The 19,558-nt window shown below is 41.6% G+C and overlaps 2 protein-coding genes across 7 annotated transcripts in view; both read left to right on the top strand.

Moving 5' to 3' along the window:
- On the top strand, positions 1-13,934 carry PLIN2 (perilipin 2). Of its 4 annotated transcripts, none has more exons than XM_085042763.1 (9): positions 1-82; positions 3,441-3,497; positions 3,578-3,773; positions 4,417-4,499; positions 4,998-5,279; positions 5,606-5,794; positions 6,549-6,683; positions 7,349-7,639; positions 12,666-13,934. In XM_085042763.1, exons 2-9 carry the CDS (start codon positions 3,468-3,470, stop codon positions 12,798-12,800), a joined length of 1,341 nt encoding a protein of 446 aa, XP_084898889.1. In that variant the 5' UTR covers positions 1-82; positions 3,441-3,467; the 3' UTR covers positions 12,801-13,934. The 4 variants fall into 4 exon arrangements, with proteins under 4 accessions (XP_084898889.1, XP_084898891.1, XP_084898888.1 ...); XM_085042762.1 differs by lacking the exon at positions 1-82 and adding an exon at positions 1,169-1,320; XM_085042764.1 differs by lacking the exon at positions 1-82 and adding an exon at positions 1,745-1,765.
- Positions 13,820-19,558, top strand: part of HAUS6 (HAUS augmin like complex subunit 6) — a 20,581-nt gene continuing 14,842 nt past the window's right edge. The window contains exons 1-5 of one of the 3 annotated variants that reach the window (XM_085042761.1): positions 13,820-13,948; positions 15,412-15,507; positions 16,252-16,324; positions 17,314-17,446; positions 18,014-18,161. In XM_085042761.1, the coding sequence (XP_084898887.1) occupies positions 15,416-15,507; positions 16,252-16,324; positions 17,314-17,446; positions 18,014-18,161 (446 nt within the window). In that variant the 5' untranslated portion in view covers positions 13,820-13,948; positions 15,412-15,415. Of the gene's footprint in view, positions 13,949-14,156; positions 14,345-15,411; positions 15,508-16,251; positions 16,325-17,313; positions 17,447-18,013; positions 18,162-19,558 lie in introns of those variants that run through there. The other 2 variants (XM_085042759.1, XM_085042760.1) reach the window with 2 other exon arrangements.

Genomic DNA, 19,558 nt, shown 5'->3' on the forward strand with positions numbered 1-19,558 from the left:
AAGGCATCAAAAGAATGAAACTTCTTTCATTAGATGCATTATGTGACTTTAAACATCTGCCTTTGCCTCATGGAAGAGAAGGGTAGGGTATACTATTGTTGCCTTCCTCTTTTGGCAATGACTGGTGTGTCATGCTTTTGCATTATCTGTTACTACTGCTTTTCTTGTTGCTGTTCTTCTTTCCTCTTCTTCAGTCTTGACTGGGACTGCACCACTGCTATCTTTGTTTTAGGATATTTGAGGACTTTGGTCTATCCAAGACATAATGTCATCTTCTACCCCTTCCTCCTCCTGCCTTCTCCCCTTCTGCCTGCCCCTGTAACCAGGGCAATGTTCTCAAGAGGCAAGTTTCTACATTTTCAAAACTTCAGATAAGCCACCCCAAGTTTATAAAATACAGAAGGACACTTAGTTGTGAAGAAAAACATGCCCAGAATCTAAATTCTTAGCCTGCCAAGGACTGGCAAGGGGTTGATACTATCTCTGATTACCGCATTCTGGGATAGTGTGTTCCTGGGCTGTGCAAGTCTCGGGTGTTCCTGTACTACAAATAATGGCGGTACGGATTAGTAAATAAATCCCAGGAACCGTCTAGAATTCCGAGTTGAGACACTCCTGACAAAGAGCGTTAATTGGTTTTGTGGTAGTCAGGGGTACACTGCATGGTTTACACTTGACCTTGAAGAGAAACAAAGAGAGCTCTCAGATGGCAACAATGTAATGTAAAGAGTGGAGTGCCTGTAAATGTTTGGTATGCACGCTAGCAGAGGTGTAATACATCTGTTCAAAGAAGTGAAAAACGCTGGTTTATTTCATTTATTCTGCTCTGCTGTCAGGGAAGGTTTAGGTTGGATATTAGAACAAGGTTCTTCACCCAGAGGGTGGCTAGGCACTGGAACAGGCTCCCCAGTGGTCACAGCACCAGCCTGACAGAGCTCAAGAAGCATTCGGACAATCCTCTCGAGCACGATGCGACTCTTGGGGATGGTGCTGAGCAGGGCTAGGAGTTGGACTCGATGATCCTTGTGATTGCCTTCCAACTCAGCATAGTCTGTGCTCCAGTGAACGTTCCTCCTACAAGACCAGTTGCACGCGGGCTCCCTTGGCTAAGACGTTGCCGGGCGGGCAGTGCCCTCCCGCTGACCGCCGCTGGGGTCAGTGCGTGTCCGACCCCGCCCAGCGCCGGCGGTGACGCGCACCGGCGGTGACGCCCCATAAATAGCGGGGCGAGGCCGGCGCTCCCCACTCAGCGGCGGCGCCCGTGCCCGCGACCCTGCCCGCGTCCAGTCCGCGGCTCCGGTTCCTCCTCCCTCCTCCCGGGTGAGTAGGGCCGCCCTGGTGCTGCGGCGCGGCTCCGGGCGGCTGCTGAGCGCCGGGCGCCTGCCCGCCCCGCGGGGCTGACTCCGCAATATGGTGGAGCCCGCGGCGGAGCGGGCGGTGGCTGCGGCCCCGTGTGCGGCTCTGGCTCCGGGCCATCCCTGCTGCCCCCGCCCCGCGGGGTCCGCCGCCGTTCGGTAGGCTGGCCGAGCTTCTCCCGGGACCTGGAAGTCCTGAGAACCTCGTCCGCCCCCGGGAGCGGCGTTGGAATGCCCCATCCCGGAAGCGGCCCGTGAAGGCGCTTGGGAAAGCGGTGCGCCTTCCTGCCTTGGGTACCGCGGCGAGCCGGAGCGGGCGCCGCGACTCTTCTGCGGGGTTCATTGTTCTGCTTTCTTTTACTTCTTTTCATAGCGAGGGGGGAAAGCAGGAATGAAGCCTGTGACGTAGCGTATGTGCTTTTCCCTTCAGAACATCTTGCTGTCTCTGAAATATGCTTGGACTTGGATTCCAGGCGTCTCTCTCACCTGCTCCAGAGGAGTGGATCCAACTTTTGCTGGGGCTGAACCTATTCACGGGGTCCCTGAAACCAAGCAAGATCCTAGTTATCTTCTTGTCTTTAACAGCGGGAATAACTTCACAGGCTAGCTGCGCTGGTTTATTGACTAAAATTCAAATGCATGTCCTCTCTTGATGGATTTTATGGGACACTCAAACAAATATTGAATAATCCTTTAAGTAGTGGCCCTTCTTCCTTCAGAGGCCAGATTCTGTGCCTCTAGTCTCTTCTTCTGTTCTGTACCATGCTTTGTCATTAATAGTGAAATTCAGTTGTACTCCAGGAGATCTGGTATCTCATGCTGTTTGAGAAACACGGCATGTTTCTGCGGGTGTTTCAGTTCTTGACAAATAGAAGGAAAACTTTCCTGTTACTTCTGTAACCCTTGTCTGTTACTTGTCTTGCTTGTGTGTTCTACGTACAGTGGTTAATCTCATTACAAGCATTATTTTATGGCATGTGTATGTTAATATGTGCAAATATGCCTGCAAAACAGGATGCCTTTGTTCTTGTTCCCCATTATGTAATGGGGGAAAGTTGTACTTTACCTCAGATGGAATACTAGCACATTCTTATTTTGCTGTCATACATATGAGACAGAAAGCTGCTCTTGGCTCTTTGACAAACCTAGCAGAAGGCTTTGTAAAGCACAGTCCTTTTGAGGACGGACTCTTAGTTTCCTGTTTTGTTGCCTTCATTTATGCAGATTCTTCTGAAACTCAAGCACTATGTGAAACCATTAATGGAAGAAGTGCTTCTTGCAGATTTAGTTCAGCCTGCATGTGTGTATAGGATGACATGTGCCTCAGTGTGTTCTCCTTATGTGGTACTGCAATACCTTATGTAGGGCTAATGTGGGGAGAACTCCTTCTATAGGACTAATGTGGGGAGAACTGTTAGTATTTTCTCCATGGGAATACATGTTGGAGTGCATGTTGAGTACTGTAGACTTGTTGAATGATGGATGTTTGCAACTTGTTTCACTGGGGAATGTGTAATAATTTAGTCTAAATTGGCATAAAGGAAATTAATTTTCTTCAATAGGGAAATCCAGTGCTCTGTGTCTTACTATGTAAAAAAAAAAGTAATGCTAACTTTTTAACAAGCAGAACAGAGTGAGCATTAGCTGGGCTCCCCAGAAGATCTAATCTGATTAAAGCTCTTGGTGGTGGGTTCTTTGTCTGACTTGGACTTCTTAAACTAGATTTTTAGTGACTTGTGGGCTGGCTTTTCTTTGTCCTGCCTCATCAGATAAGTCCAAGTGTGTCTTAATTCTTATAGAAAAATAAATGAATCCACCGGCTAGATATTCATCAATGAACTACTGATTATTCATCAATGAACTGCTGTACCTCAAAGCCTGTCTCATGTATGTGCTATACTTGCATTGCCTAAACCAAGTTTTGGACTTGTAAATTACTGCAATAAAATCTAATTCCTGTATGCATGAATGTGAACATCCTGAACTCATTAAATGGGGTGGATCACAAGAAGGTTGTTGGTTTCAAAGTTTGGTGCTTAGATGAAGCAGATATGATGCCATAACTCAGATATGCTTCTTTCGTAGGCTGTGTGAGGTTCAAGACCTGAAAAAATGGCATTGGCAGCAATTGATCCACAGCAGGTATGTCTGAGTTAGTCCCATAATTTGTTTGTCTAGATCAGAAAAGTAGGAGTCGACTAATGCCTTTCTCTTTTAAACAGAACATTGTATCGAGGGTTGCCAACCTTCCTTTGGTGAGCTCCACCTATGATATGGTGTCCACAGCTTACATCACCACAAAGGATAACCATCCGTATCTGAAGTCAGTATGTGAGATAGCAGAGAAAGGAGTGAAGACGATTACATCAGTAGCCATGACAAGTGCTATGCCTATCATTCAGAAACTGGAACCACAAAGTAAGGCAAAGATGAAGTTGTTGATAACTTAAGTTCAACTGATTTTTTTATATCTCCCAATGCACTTACAGTTTAACATGGTCATGCTGGTCTGCAGTGCTGTTTTGGGTAGCTGACTAAACCTGTTGCCTTGGTTGTTAACTGATTACAGATTGATAAAACTTAATAATAATCCAGAGTGAAAGCAGATTCCAGCTTTCATAATACTAAAATTGACTTTTGATATGTGTGATGATTACGCAGTCTCTTGCTCAACGCCTTCCTCACCTTTCATCTGGTTTCAAATTGCCACTGTTGCACTTTCTGACATTGAGAACTGGTTAAATTTGGAAGTTGTGTCGCAAGGCTGTTGTAACCAGAAGCCTGGTTTCATAGGATGGCAGAGGGCCAGGTGTTTCAGCTTGTTCTACCAGTTGCTTGTAAATTACCAAATGAACTTTCCCTGCCTGCAAGTGAGGATTTTTTTTCTGGCACTGTAAGTCTGCCTTGTTCTTTGGCTTTGCTGCCTGAAATGTCACTGAGAAAAAGAGGAACCTACTTTAAAAATGTTGCATGAGTTCTCTTTCAAGAGGAACTTTCAGTTTGAATTGTTCTTCTAAGGGAAAAATATAATTAATACTAACTCTTGTAATTTGTTTTATAGTTGTAGTTGCCAACAACTATGCTTGTATAGGTCTAGACAAAATTGAAGAGAGACTGCCTATACTGAATCAACCCACTGACAAGGTAAGTTCTTTCCATTTGCATATGCTAGGCAGAAGAACCACGTACTCTTCTCTACTCTCACTAAAACGCCAGGGAGACAGATCTCAAAAAGCTGTGCCTGAAGCACAGCTTGGAAGCAATGAGAAAGTCAGAGGTGTATCTGTGGAACTATTTGTTGCCCTTGGGACGCCATTAAGCTTTTTTAAATATTACTTTAAATTGCCCACCATTTGACACATCCATCGATAAGTGCAGTTCACTGGTGGGTGTCTTGTAAAACTTGAGTCTTTGTCTCTTGTCTGCTCAATGTGAAATGCCTTCATTACATTCACTGAAGTTTTTGACCTGAAAGCTGAGTGGCAGTCGTACTCTTTTTCCTATTGTACATATTTTTTCAGGGCAAAATTTCTCCCAGATAATCAGTACTCGTACAAGCTATAGCATAAATTTTTAATTTTCTGGATTATATAGCTCTCACTAGTTAATACTTTTAGTAAATCAATATATGTCCTGCGGCAGGTGGTCGCCAATGCCAAGGATGTAGTTGTTGGAGCCAGAGAAGCTGTAACAACCACTGTGACTGGTGCCAAGGAAACTGTTGCTCACACGATCACTGGAGTTGTTGGCAAGACTAAAGAAGCAGTGCAAGACAGTGTAGAAATGACCAAGTCAGTTGTCAGTGGCAGCATTAACACTGTCCTGGGAAGTCGTGTGGTGCAAATGGTGAGCAGTGGAGTGGACAGTGCTCTCACGAAATCGGAGACCCTTGTAGACCAGTATCTTCCACTTACAGAAGCAGAACTAGGTAAGACCAATTCAAGGTTTTGTTTTGTTGGAGTGGTTGTATTGGAGAGAAGCGAGCAATCATCCATTTATTGCTTACTCATAGTGGGGAATGGGGCATGTGCTTTCCAAACTGCCTTTTGCCTTGCTGGTTGTAATAGCAGCATCTTCACAAAGAAGGAGAGTGAAAGTAAGGATTTCTGTGTAAGGTGGTCTATCAGCCTACCCGTGGTGCTAAAGGACTACTCAAAAAGCCCAGTATTCAGCTTTTACTAGGCAGATAAAATTGTCTCAGATCTCTTAAAGTTTTTCTCCAGTGATCAGTTTACTTCCTTTCTACATACCTAGAGAAAGAAGCTGCAAACGTTGAAGGTTTTGAAGTTGGAGTTCAAAAGCCAAGCTACTATGTTAGACTAGGATCCCTGTCTTCAAAGGTCCGCACACGTGCCTACCAACAAGCCTTAAACAAAGTTAGAGATGCTAAACAGAAAAGTCAGGAGACAATCTCTCAGCTCAACTACACTGTTAGTCTGGTAAGTTTAAGCTTTCACTTGATATATAAAAAGCTTATGCTGGCATTGTTTTAGAGTGAAGAAAACAGCCAAAAGGGTCACAGGAAAACTGCTCTCAGGGATTGCTCTCTCAGACAATGCTTTTTTTAAACACAAAGCATTTGCCATTAAGAGATTTTCATCACTATTCAGGAGAGTTCTAAATCAGGCGAAACTGTGAACTAAGGAGCAATTGCTTGTAATTGCAAGCACTGCACATATAGAAGTGACATGTTTAAATTTATTCCTGTTTTGTAGTGCTGGTTTTGATGCATACTTCATTCAGTGAAGAAAGTGTCATGCAATTTAGAAACATATCAGTCCTTTAAGTCAGTATTAATAAATTGTCAAATTCTTTTGGGACTTGCTCTCTTGTTGCTTCTACCTCTGAGCATTTCTGGTACTTCAGTAGTCTTATCTTAGCAACATAGCTTTATATACAGGACAAACTGCACACAAAGTCATGGTGTTCTATAAATTTTCAATTCCTCCTGTAGGAATACAGTGGGGGAGGGGGAAATAGTTGAGGCAGAGGGAGAACACTGCATAATGTCTTAAAACTGCTTCCAGTTTTCAATTCTTTGAAGAGACTAAACATGCTCTTATCCTCCCCAAAGTCTTTTATACTGAACTTCTGGAGTGTTCAAAAAGGAGGTTACAAAACAGTGAAAGCAGAGTAGCCCTAAAGAAACTGTTTGGACTCTTGGCTCTACTTCCTTATTTGGCTGTTTTTCAGATCGAGTATGCCAGAAAGAACGTGAATAGTGCCAATAAGAAACTTCTTGGTGCTCAGGAAAAGCTTTATCAATCCTGGGTAGAATGGAAGAAAAATACAGGCCAAAATGATGGTGATGATCTGCGTAGTGCTGAGGTAAATTGATGTAAATATACACCAGAAATAAATGTAGTGTATCCCATCAAGGTAATGGCAAAGTAACAGTTTCTGAGGTGTACGACAGAGATGCTTATGTGCAAATGTGAAATCTGGATGCTGAAGCCCAGGGCATCTAACTACTGAAAAGTAGGGGACCCAAACTCTTAAATGAGCCTACTTCCTGCAAACACTCTGGGGTTCATTCTCCTCTCTTGAGAATGTTAATCCTGTTTAACATGTGAACCTATGTTAGGATATCTGTGTATAGATTAGCTAGAAACCACTTACCTGATGTGTCCAGTCAAGAAATAATGATTTGTCAGCATAAAGCAGTCTTAGGCACAGACTCACTGAGTCCTACATGTAGCTTTCAGGAGTGGTTTGTTGATTAGAAAGTACTTACCTGCTGTGACCTGTTATCCAGAGTTGAAACAAGAATCTGCTTGTCTGTTGCTGTGTAGAAGCTATCAGTGTTTCTTTTCACGAAGTACTTGAGTGTTGAAGAAATATCAAGTACTTTTAAGTCTTTGATGCTTCAGACTTAAAACCTGGTTTATTATCTTTCATTTACATCCCCTTTGCTTCTTTTTGTGTCTTGAGCTACATAAAGCTGCTACAGTTACAAAAAGACATTAATGTGCTGTTACGCTTCTTCTTTCTAGCTTATTGAGTCAAGAACTCTAGCTATTGCACGGAGCCTCACTCAGCAGCTTCAGACCACCTGCCTCACACTGGTCTCAAGCCTACAGGGGCTACCACAGAATGTGCAGGATCAGGTTTACAGTATTGGGTCAATGGCAGGTGATGTCTACCAGAGCTTTCGCTCAGCATCCTCCTTCCAAGAATTATCAGACAGCTTTATTGCAGCTAGCAAAGGACAGCTGAAGAAAATGAAGGAGTCTCTGGATGATGTGATGGATTATCTTGTTAACAACACACCGCTCAACTGGCTGGTAGGTCCCTTTTACCTACAACTGCCTGACATTCAGCATGCTGAAAGCAAACATGAAGGGGAGGAGAGTTCCAGCGAGAAAGACAAACAGCCTGAAAACAGTACTGAATAAACTGCATAGCATGCATGTATTCTGCTGACTCACCAAACAAGTGGCCGTACTAAGTGTAGCCATCAAAAAAATCCATTTTCACCATTTTTTGGTGAAGTATTCATAAATACAGGAGTAGGGGAATCTACAGGCCAGGACACTCTTACACATGGGCTGTATTGTCCTGTGTAGTTAAGCCACTCTTAAAAATTCAAACCAGTCTCAAGTGCCTAGGTTTTGTCAGCTTACAGCTGTCAAGATGCCATTTTTGTCTGTCAAGAAACCTCACCATACTTCAGCCGTATTACTACCATTAGTCTAAATGAAATGCACCATAGCTAAATGTCTTTGACTTGTTGCTTAATCTCTGTCAAAGTGATACAAAAGCCTTACATATTATGAAATGTATTTAAAAGCTCTTCAGTCTAGCTATGTATGCTTAAATGCTGTTTGCTGCAGATGACACATTTGAGAATTACAGATCTGAATGTCTCAGATGCTACACAATTCATGACAAAAGTTCTGTGAATGCAGAATGCCAAAGCTGAAGGTGGGGTTTCTGAATGAGTCAGCTGGAGTTAAATGCTGTGACAGTGTTAATATTAACTGTATAAAGTTTTGTATTAACACAGTAACTTGACCACAGAATCATAGAATATCTCAAGCTGGAATGGACCCATAAGCATCATCTAGATGCTCCTTGAACACTGTTCCAGTGACTGACTAAATAATTATCAACACATTTTTTTTAATATGCAGTATGAAGGCAAAATTCATGCTGTTTGTACCCAGGTGCCTGCTGTTGTGTGTGTGTTTTTGTAGCTATCGTTTTGTAACTCATTTTTGTATTTTAGTAATAAATGCTTTAGTAGCCAAAGCCTGTCTCCTTTGTATTAAAACAATCTAACTTGCTCTTCTGTGGCTCCTTCAAACTGGGCCCAGCAGAAAGCAAGTTTGACATGCAAATGAAGTAGATGTGCATTGAAAATGCTTGTGTATGTATTGATAGATAAGACACTGCTGCAGCATTTCCCTCCTTTTGAATTTCTGTGTATCTGTCCATTGAGTCTTAGCTCTACTGATGCTTTTGTTGATCCTTGCTGTTGTCACCTTTAAAGATGACCTAAGCTGTGAGCTGCTGGGTGTTCTAATATTGAAAAAAGATGGATATGGACAAAAGAACCCTCTCCTCCCTTCACAGTAGGTGTTGTGTGTGCATGACATGATCACCTACCAGCTTTGTCTTCAGACTCCATATGAACAGTGTTTACTTCTCAGCTGCATCATCAGTTTTAATTTAACTTTATCTTCTTGAACTTGAGTGACAAATGTACGTTAACACTCATCTACTTGGGTGGAGTTGTTCTCAGTAAATCCTGTGAAGCCCTCCACTGGAAAAGAATTAGTCTCTAAGAAATAAGCTTGGTTTAGGGCTTTCCAGGTAAGTTGCATCTTTCATCCTAATGCATGCCCTATACTACTTCGGGTTGCAATGATCTAGTGTAGCAATGCTGGCCACCATTTTCAAAGAGGTCACCAATTAGTGTGAGGCAAAATGCAGTTCAGAGAAAGCTCTTTACATAGTGGCACATTGCTACATGGAACAATATCTCCAACTGGCATGATGCAGGCACTGAAGCAAATTACGTGCTGTCCAGCCTTCTAATGTGAGAAGGTTAGCTGCTAGGTCAGGGTTGGCCTAAAACTGGGAGGAAGACTGTTTCAAGCACAGTGTTAAAGGCAACTTTAACAAAACAGGATTAGAGATAAAGATTCCGTAACCTCCAGCTTTAAATACTTTTATCGAAGAAGTGTTTTAACATGAAATTAACATGAGATGGTGAGACTCCTTTCCAGCTAGCACCCAAGTTAAGACTTCTGGAGACAGTATTTTCAGGAATTAATTTCTTTTAAAGTTTACTTTAACTATTGCACAGGTCCAGTGACTGTATCTGTTTTTATCTCAGTTTGTAGTAATACATGCAGAGTGCATCCACTGTTGCAGATGTGCTCAGGAACTGAATGAAACTAATCAGGTGTGTGAGCAGTGGGCCCTTCAAAGAAGGGAATTCCCATTCTTCCATGTGTTTTAAAGTCTAATTGCTTTGGGATTTCACCCTGAGGTGATCAATCAAATAAGATATTCAAACTTTTCAATGTCTTTTGAGGACTGAGAAATAAACAGTATCATCTGGCATTAGTGCAGGAGCAGTACATTATATTTGTTCTGTCTTAATTTGTATTACTGGTTTGTACCCTTACATGGCTGTCCAGCTTTACTAAACCTCAGAAAGCAGATGAAGTAGAAAGGAAGACTTGTTACCAGCCTAGATCTTCAAAGCACTTCTCCCTCACCATGGTGGTTTCTGTTCAAAAGTTACTTGGACTTCTGGCAGCTGACCTACAACTGGTGGCTGCAAACAGAGCAAGGCCTGGTTAAATGCCTACCTAATGGTTGGGCTCCTGTGTCATGCTATTGTAATAGGTGTTTATGTTGTTGGATGCTGTCCACCCCCAAGTGTTTTTAAAGTTTCTATCCACACCCCACTCCCCATCTGAATTAGGAACCTTTCCCTAGTGGAAAGGTTTTGTTAAATGAATTTCTTTTAATTTATTGCCAATTCATGGCAATTTTATTTCTTTCGGATAATACAGTCTCTGATGACTAAAAATAGGTGCTTGTTCTGAAAGTTCACAAAATGAGAACATTGTGTCAAAATGCTAGTGGCTCAGTTCTGAAAACTTACTTAGCAAGAAAAAATGGATTGAAGTTGTTAGTATTGACATTAATATTTGTATATGAAGACAAATGGCAAAGTAATTTTTTGCACTGTTCTGTGTAGGGATTTTGGAAGTATTACATCTTTGTAAATGATTTACTGAATCATACAGAGAAATAGCAAGAAGAAGAATTATATCTGTTATTTATATTATTACATTGTTATATATTATATATATAACATATATTATTATATATATATAACATATATATTATATTTATATTAGTATTATATTGTTGCAAGAATTGATAGGAAGTTGAAACAAAGCAGTGAGTCAACTGTGAAAAAGGGTGTGGAATCCCATAACACCAAGGGCTTTGCATTGTTTTAGTTAGACTGGTGCCAATGTCAGAACATGTGATTCTAATACAATTTAACATGTCTAAACTGAGGTGAGTTATACTGACATCCAGTCTGTTTTATTCATGCTGATATACACTCCAGTTTGAAGTTCTTCCATGGCTATCAAAATCTTACTATTATGTTAAAGGAGTTAGGTTCTTCTACTGCATGCATTGAGGAAATGAAGAAAGCACAAACTTAAATTTGAGCAATTACTCTGTTGTTACTAAGAACAAAATGGATACAAGTGATAAAAACCTCTTAAACATATGATACAGAAAATTCTCACTGGTCAGAGACACTAACTGAACATGGTTGTGTCCTGGTTAGTGTAAATACATTTAAACCATCCATTTGGATATATTTTTTAAAAACTGCATATGGGCTACTCAGTCTTTCTTATTAAGATACCTGTATTTTTATTGCAGTGTTTTACTGCAGTATAGGATCATGTGCTGATAATGGGAAAACTTGTTGCTTTCTCTAAGTGCAGTAATGAGAGTTTTAGGAAAACTGCTGTAAGAAGAAAGATGTGTTTCCCCCATTCCTAATGCCCTCATATTTTTTGGGAAACAAAAGTTACTGATCTTATTTTGATAAAACTTAGGTTCTCAAAGTGGTCCATGCATTTCATGGTATTCACAGTAGTGCCTGGTAAGTCACATGCTGCTTAAGTTCTTCTAAAGGTCAGTTTTAATTAATAATTACTATTTCAAAGTTCCCTGCTGTCCAATGACTACCTACTCTGTAAGAAACAGTAAACTAACCTGCCGTGCTTCTGTGCTGTGTACAGTCTGGTAGCTGAAGCAGTAGTCCCTTTATTTGCTATATTCTTTGCCCTTCTGACATGTCTTTCCATAGCAGACAAAGTACAGATTTTTCTTGCCTGTTGTCTTTCATTAAAATAAGTTATAACGTGTTTTGCAGTTAGGAAACAGATTAGAAATGCCTCTTCAGTCAGCACAGAGCTTAAGGTACAGAAATGCCTACAAGTTGCTATAGCTTTGAACATGCAGAACCAAAGTCCTGTCAAAATGCAGCAGTTCTTATTTGCTGATACCGTGTCTGACTTCAAGTATGTCACATCACCAACATGAAAATTAACCATAAATCAAACTATAGATGTATTTTCACTTGGGGCAAAAAACTTAGTTATGAGTAAATTGCTTAATTATGTCCCGTTTTTCAGAAGTGCCTAAGTAATCTAAGTCCTACTAAGGGGACTTAAGGGTTGGGATTTAAGCTCCTAAGTCTCTTAGCCAACATTTTTAGAAGTCTGTAACATCCATGTATCCAGTGATGTCTCTCCAGCAATTCCTGAAACCCGATGCTGCTTAGGAATACAGAATACTATACATGCAGTTAAAAACAGAAGCCAAAGTGAGATTGCAGTTCCAGATATTTTTTCCTCAGAAAAGGTTTGATGCAGTTGGCAGACAGAGCAACACAGAGCAATCCATATCAATCCCCTCAGGGCAGATTGCTTTGTATAGTCCGTTGTTTCTGCGAAAAGAAGAAAGGCAGAATTAGTTTAAGTTACCAGTTTCACTAAATTCAGTCCACTGAGTTCAGCTCTCTTCCACCTTTACTATAAAATTCTGCCTTCTAAGCAACAGATTTTCATCTTGCATAGTATTTGGTCTGTCTTAATGCTTTGTGTTTCATATGTGTTTCATATTTCAGTCTGTAATCAGGATGTTGGGTCTGATTTCTAGATGTGCTGAGCATCTCTGTGTCCTGTCTTCAGTGAAGGAGTACTGTACAAATTTACTTAGTTTTCCTTTTAAATTGATTGAAATTTCATTCCTACACAGGTTCCAGATTTCACTATTACAGACCTGTCTTCAGAGTCAGATGATGTCCCAGACATTTTGGATTTGGATGAAGAGGATCAACAGGACTTTTCACGCACAAATGGCCCTTACACTACAGGGCAAAGAGCTGAATAGAGAAGCATAAAAATGTCTTTTTGATACAATGTACCTTTGCCATGTTTAATTTAGATTTCTCCTTTTTAAAGATGAACCTGCCTAGCTTAGGGATTATGGGGATATTTTTTAAAAAAAATCAGTACTGTTTCACTTAGCTGCATCAAAAATCTGGGTTTTTTCTATGTAAGGAATGCACGCTACATTAATTGGCTAGCATGGGTGTCAAGCTCTCATTCTTCAAGCCAGGTATAGCCTAACCAGTGTATCCAACTAATCTGACCTTTGTTAATAATTTGTTCTCCTGCTGGTAGCAGCCATGAGAACACCCCAGTGCTTTGCATAAAGGGCTGCCAATAAAAGGAGTTGATGAGGATTTGCCCACAAAATTTCCCCTTTCAGTCTACGTGAAAAGCAGTGCTGCATCTACCTCTTTGCTGCTGGAAGGGGTAAGAGACTTTGTCTATCTCAGATTTTCTCAGGTTCTTTTCTTAGGCTCTGAACCTACAGAGCTTAGATGCTTAGAGCTTTCCTTTGGCAAGAGTGCTTCATGCACAAAATGACTTCCTTTCTCTCCACATGCCTTCTGTGTGCAAATATTTTGGCTATCTTCATGCTATCAGTTGTGGCGCCTGAGACTAAAAGGGGGTAAATGCTTCAATATCAAAGTGTTCTGGGAATAAGGATAGCATTTAAAAAACAAAGGGGAAGAGACTGGAAAAATAAAGGAAAAATAGAGGGTAAAGAGATAATTACTTGAGACAAAAGAAAATTTGGAAAGAAAAGAGGGAATTGAATGTACGGATAGTTGTGGTGACAGTGATTTTTTTTCTTTTTGAATGTTTAAATAAAATCTCAGTCAGTTACTCGCCAAGGGATGGTGAGTCCAGATTTGCTCGCACACAGTAACTTCTCTAGGAGTTGGGGAGAGTGGGAACGGGACTGGAGGCTTGCTTGTTAACATTTCTTTCCGAGGACCAGGCTGAACTGCTGTCGCAGAGACATGTCCGTGTGGTCGGTGTGACTGCAGCCGAGTCACAGGAGCTGCGGCTGTGCCCCGGGGACACCTGTGTGCCCCCATCCTGGGACACCGAGCGCTGCGAGGGCCTACAAGTCTGATCACTGAAATGCCTTGGAATAAAAGTTTGAACCGCACAGCCCGCTTGCCGGTGCGAGTTTTACTTTTTTCTTTCTTTTATTATTTTTTCCGCCCCCCGGTGTTAAATTCTGCAGTCCGATTACAACCCTATTTAAAGGAAAAGGCCGTCCCGCAGGCGCCTCGGACTACAGCTCCCGTGAGGCTGCGCGCCCGGCTTGTCTCGTCTTCGGGCGCCGGGGCCTGCCGGGAGTTCTCGCGAGGGTGGGGCGTGTCGTGGGCGGGCTCGCGCGCGGGAGATTTTGGCGGGCTGAGGAAGATGGCGCGGCTGTGAGGGGCGGGAGGCTGCTGCTGGCCGCCCGGGTCCCAGAGCCGCCATGGGCACCACGTGGGAGAGCGATCACCTCTGGCTCTGTTTGCTGGCCTTGGGCTTCCACCCGAAACGCCACCGTAGCGCGAGACTAGGAAGGTTAGTGGTAGGGAGAGCCGGTGGAGGGCGGAGGCGGGGCGGGGGGGGTCCGAGCGAGGCCCAGGGTCCCGCCAGAGGCGGGAGCGTCTCGCCATAGCCGCCGAGGGGCCCGGTGCCCCTGGCCATGTGTAGCGCCGGGGAGATGCCCGCAGTGCCGGCTCAGCCTCTCTTATCTTTGTCTGAAGAAATGAAACCCAAAAATGGTGAGAACTCCTTCTTCCCTGCACAGTCCTGTGGGGAAGACGAGGTGAGTTTGTTTTGAAAACTTGCCTTGAAAGATAACGCTCTCGCTGGATTTGTTTCGTAGAATCGTAGAATGTTAGGGGATTGGAATGGACCTTAAAACATCACACAGATCCCACCCTTGCCCTCTGCCACGGGCAGGGACATCTGCCAGACCAGGTTGCTCAAGACCCTACCCAGCCTGGCCTTGAACACTGCCAGGGTTAGGGCATCCACAACCTCTCTGGGCAACCTGTTCCTCAACCTGCCTCATTACTGTCACAGTAAAGATTTCCTAATATCTAACCTAGATTTTCCCTCATTCAACTTGTACCCATTATTGCTTCTTCTGTCACGGCACATCCTGACGAAGCATCCCTCTTCAGCTTCCCTGTCGGCCCATTTCAGATACTGGAAGGTTTCTATGAAGGCTCCATGCAACCTTCTCTTCTCCAGGCTGTACAGCCCTAGCTCTCTCAGTCTTTGTAGGGGAAGTGCTCCAGTCTCCTTTTTAACTTCGTGCCCCTTTGGACTTGCTCCAACAGTTCCATGTCCTTGTTATGTTAGGGGCACCAGAACTGAATGCAGCACTCCAGCCGGGGTCTCACAAGAGCAGAGCAGAGGAGCAGAATCACCTCTTTCGACCTGCTGTCCACAGGTCTTGTGTTGCAGCCCTGGATTGTACCTGTGTTAAATAGGATGAAAGGTGTATACTTTTACTCAGGAAATAAAGCATTCAGTGTGTTACTCTGTAATGGAACACTGGTTTGCAGTCTTTAGCAGCTAGTAAAAATGCTCTGTTGTCACCATAACTACTTCTGATGTGGCTGTTTTTTGTGTACTAGGGACATGTTTGCTAAACCAAACCATGCAGCATTTAAAGATGTTGCCATCTTCTTGTTTACTAAGCTGGATCGGCACCGTGCAGAACTAATTTTCAAGTAAGTATTTGGCTTCTGAGGTTACTGATGTGCCTCTAATTAAGAATATGTTTTGTACAGTAGCTGGAGGGGAGGGAAGTGGTTTCCTGGGGAATACTGTGGAAGAACAGCATAGTCAGAGAATTTGTTTTCTTTTGATCACAACTGAGTCAATTTTGATCAGTCTGAGACCTTGCCTTAATTAGTTGTTTCTGATACTATCTGTTACTATCTGTTACTTGGGAACTTTGATATAAGTATTAATAGCTGATAAGTAATCTACCTGTCCCATTCATCTTGCTGACCAAACAGAGAGTAACATTTCCCGTTTATGGATTGTTGCCAGGCCCTTCAACACAGCAAGAATCCCGTGTTCTTTAATGGTTTAGTTTGTATAGCAGAGCTGTTTTAGCTTACACATTTGAAGAAATGCCAGGAGGAAGACTGGAAGAATGGTCAGAGTTCTGGCCTCTTTTTTTTTTCCTTCTTCCTCTGTCCCAAGTTAGAAAGAGCTGCAGACAAATCTCTCTCTGAAATAATCTGTAATTAGCTTATGGAAAGAAAACATTGTAATTTAACAGACTTTTATCTATTCTTGGTTTGGGATGTATGCTCCTGATTTTCTGGCTCGGCATCAAGAAGAAATCTGTGTTTTAATCTTGTTTTTACAATGGTTAATTAGGTATCTGTATATTTGAACTTGTTTTGAAAAGGCTTTTTCTTTTTTTATTTCCTTCTTCTTCCTCATCCTTTTTAAATGCAAAGGAAATCGCTACTCAAAAAACCAGGAAGTCCCAAATTTAGGAAGCAGTGCTGTCTGTGGCTAAGAGAAATCGCGGTGAGTATTACGAAAAATGCAAGTTGATGCTCTGCTGGTTTCTGTGACCTCACTCTTTATTTGAGGGAACTCTTTTACATCAGAGTTTTAAATAAGGATTTTTTAATCAAATAATTCAATTTTACCTTGTATATTCTTTCATATAGTTTATGTTGGGCTTCTTTGAAGAAATGATGTTCTTGTGGAATTTAAGAGACAGAGACCTAATTGTGGGTTTACAAATTGCTGTGGCTTGCTTTTGGGTAATGGTGTTTGATTAAATGGAAGTCTGGAGAGTCCTTTGGACTGAGTGAGAATAATTTCTTTCAGCTTGAGGGGCATTTTTTTAAGTTGCCTGGGAAGGTGTTTATTATTGTAAAGGCTGATTCACGTGCATGAAAAACTTTATTAATAGTATTTTCTTGTATATGGGAAAAGGGACTAAAATGTAAGGCAAGCATTTTAAAGACAAACCAAAACTGATTGCTTCAGCTAGTGCTGGTTATTGCATTGCTTTCTTATGCTGCCTTTGTTTTAATGGTTGTTCTAGAGATCTTGTCTTTATGTACTGCAACACTTCAGGTTTTTAGTAATGGATAAAGTGAAAACCAGTGATGCAATATCTTAAAATATGATTATAGTACAATGATTAATGACTTCGGTAGAAAATACAAAAGAAAACTTGATGTGTTTTCAAAGATAGGGATTACCAGTTAGGAGTGAGGAGGATACCAGTTTCTAACATTTAGCCAACACTGATTTCAGTCTTTGAAACTATCATTGAAACTGTCTTGTTTACAGGCCTAGGTGGGGTGTTGGGAACATTGAAAAAGCTTCATTCGCTTCTGCTGGCTACAGTAGGTGTCACCTGTGGTGGCAAAGTCATTTAGCGTTGCATCAGGCTTGCTAGTGGGTAATCAGCATTTTGGTATGCAGCCAAGTCTGATAGCTGTTGTTTATGCTTTAGTTCTTAGATTAGTTTTGTGTTTAAAACGATTGAACTTTTCTAGAAGGAAAAGGAAAGAAATATTCCGCGAATTACACCTTCCACACTGATTTTTCCTGGTGGTGCTAAATTTGTGCACGTGGTCTACCATTTTGCAAGATATGTAATGATTGAGGACATGAAAAAGCTCTCTGTAGGTAAGCTGTAATGGGACAATAAAAATGCTTCATTTATTATGTTTGTAAATCTATCAAGTCTTTAAAATATGATAGGAGCTTTAAGTAGTTTTGAGCTGGCTGCTCTGGTCAGAGTCTTTCACAGGGTTCTGTGCACTTGCATAGAGCTACTGCTGATAGATCAGTGCAGATTGTTTTGCTCTCTATTGTGTTATGGGTCTTGTTGCAAGGTTCACCTGTGCAATGCTCTGCACCATTACTCATACGAGCACTGGTTTGGTCCAAAGTTATTGGACTGCTATTCTATTTTCTTTCTCAGAACCTGAGGAATTCTGAAGGATCAGATCTGTCTGGCATCTTGTATTATTGTAACCTAAAGATTATAGAAGGGGAGTGAGAGTGAGGGAATGAAGGTGTATACAACAGAAAAAAAATGGCAAAATAGGCAGTAACACTGCATGCTCTATTTCAGTCCAGGTAAAAATGAGCATCTTGATTTGCGATTGTTGCAGTTTGAACTAGGTAGATTAGGAAGGTGTCCTTTTGTTAAAAGCAATCAATGTAATCCAAACACTGACTTTTGTTTAGGCACTGGTATACCTTTTGCTGAAGCTGTAAAGTGGAAACCTGAGGATATGTACATAGCAAAAGCAAGACATAGGGTTGCATACAATAAACTGCTGCAAGTTCTTCAAAGGGAAGACTTTATTATTCAAGAATATGGGAAAAAAACACAGTAAGTAATGCATTAAAAGAAATTGAGTATTTTTGTAAAAGCTGACTTACGTGTGTGTGTGTTTTCAAAACGATTTGAGAAGTCTGTATATGCTTTGCATCATAAGCGCTGTTGAACTTTTCCCACATTTTCCCCCTTTATCTTCTTTCACCGACAGTTCTACTGCTTGTAGATCTTTTGTGAAGCATAGTTGTCTAAAGAAATGAATAATTTATGAGATACTGTATTTTGGAAGATATGGTTATTTGGGCATTAAAATGATAAGGGAATTCTACAGGTATAGCAATATGATTTCTTAACTTTTGAAGGGTCATATCCTAAAATATAACACCGTTGGGATGAAACATTTGGTCTTGTTTAGTCACTGTGAGAGACATTTTATTTACTTTTACCTTAATTATTTCACCAAAAGTATGCTATTCTTTGCTCTTGTTTATGGCAAACATCCCAGCTTGAGAAATATCAAGAGCTCGAACTTTCTCTGCAGGCATAGAGTTACATATCAGCAGAATTTACAGAATTTGTTTGGGATAGTTTACGTGACTGGAGTACTGTCAGGGACAGTTTTGAGCTGTTCAGCAAATGGCAGGAAAGGGCAAGGGGTTGCACTGTAGTGAAAAGAGCAGTGTCAGTACATGTAATATAGCTCCATATAAGAGGTCATGTTTCATGCCTTTGGATCAAGATCTGAGGATTTAGCATCCAGGGGGACCTCATGGTGGGTTTACTGCTGGTCTTGATTCTTATAGAGGGCTTCAGCTTACCTTGGTATTTGCTGGGAAAGCAGTTCAGTGGTGCATTAGCAATGTGGGAGTACCTAGAGGATGATTTCATAATGTGATCACTGAGTGTGCTGAGTAGCAGTGCTGCTCTTTTGAACTCACTGCATTTAAGTAAGAGAAACTTCTGTGGAAATTTTAGAGGGCTCTTACAGTCACTGCAGTCAAAACTGTAGAACTTTAAATCCAAAGTAATGTGAGGAAGACAAGTGAAAAACTAATGATTCTGGTGTTTTAATTTGACTGTATTTCCACTGGCCCAGGCAACTGTAGGAGGTATCTTGTGCAAAGCAGGAAAGCTTAGGAGTTATAGGATACTTTGAGAGATCCTTGCAGAAGCTCACACATGATCCATCTCCTTAAGTTGAAAAAGAAACAGATGCAACAAGAAACCAGCCTGATTAGGACAGTATAGCAAGATATGGAATATAAAAAAAGAGAACTGACTCCAAAACACAAATACAGAAATATTTCTGAGGTGTGCAGTGATGTAGCCAGGAAGGCCAAAGTTCAGCTAAAGCTCCAGGAGCCTGGTTAGGCCTCGAGAAAATAGCATATTACTAGGATGTGGAAGTACATGGAGGGTTTAAATCTGCTTCTGAACAAAATGGTAAGTTG

The sequence above is a fragment of the Lichenostomus cassidix genome, chromosome Z (genome assembly GCF_008360975.1).
Source record: "Lichenostomus cassidix isolate B80296 chromosome Z, HeHo_3.0, whole genome shotgun sequence".
NCBI lineage: Eukaryota > Metazoa > Chordata > Aves > Passeriformes > Meliphagidae > Lichenostomus > Lichenostomus cassidix.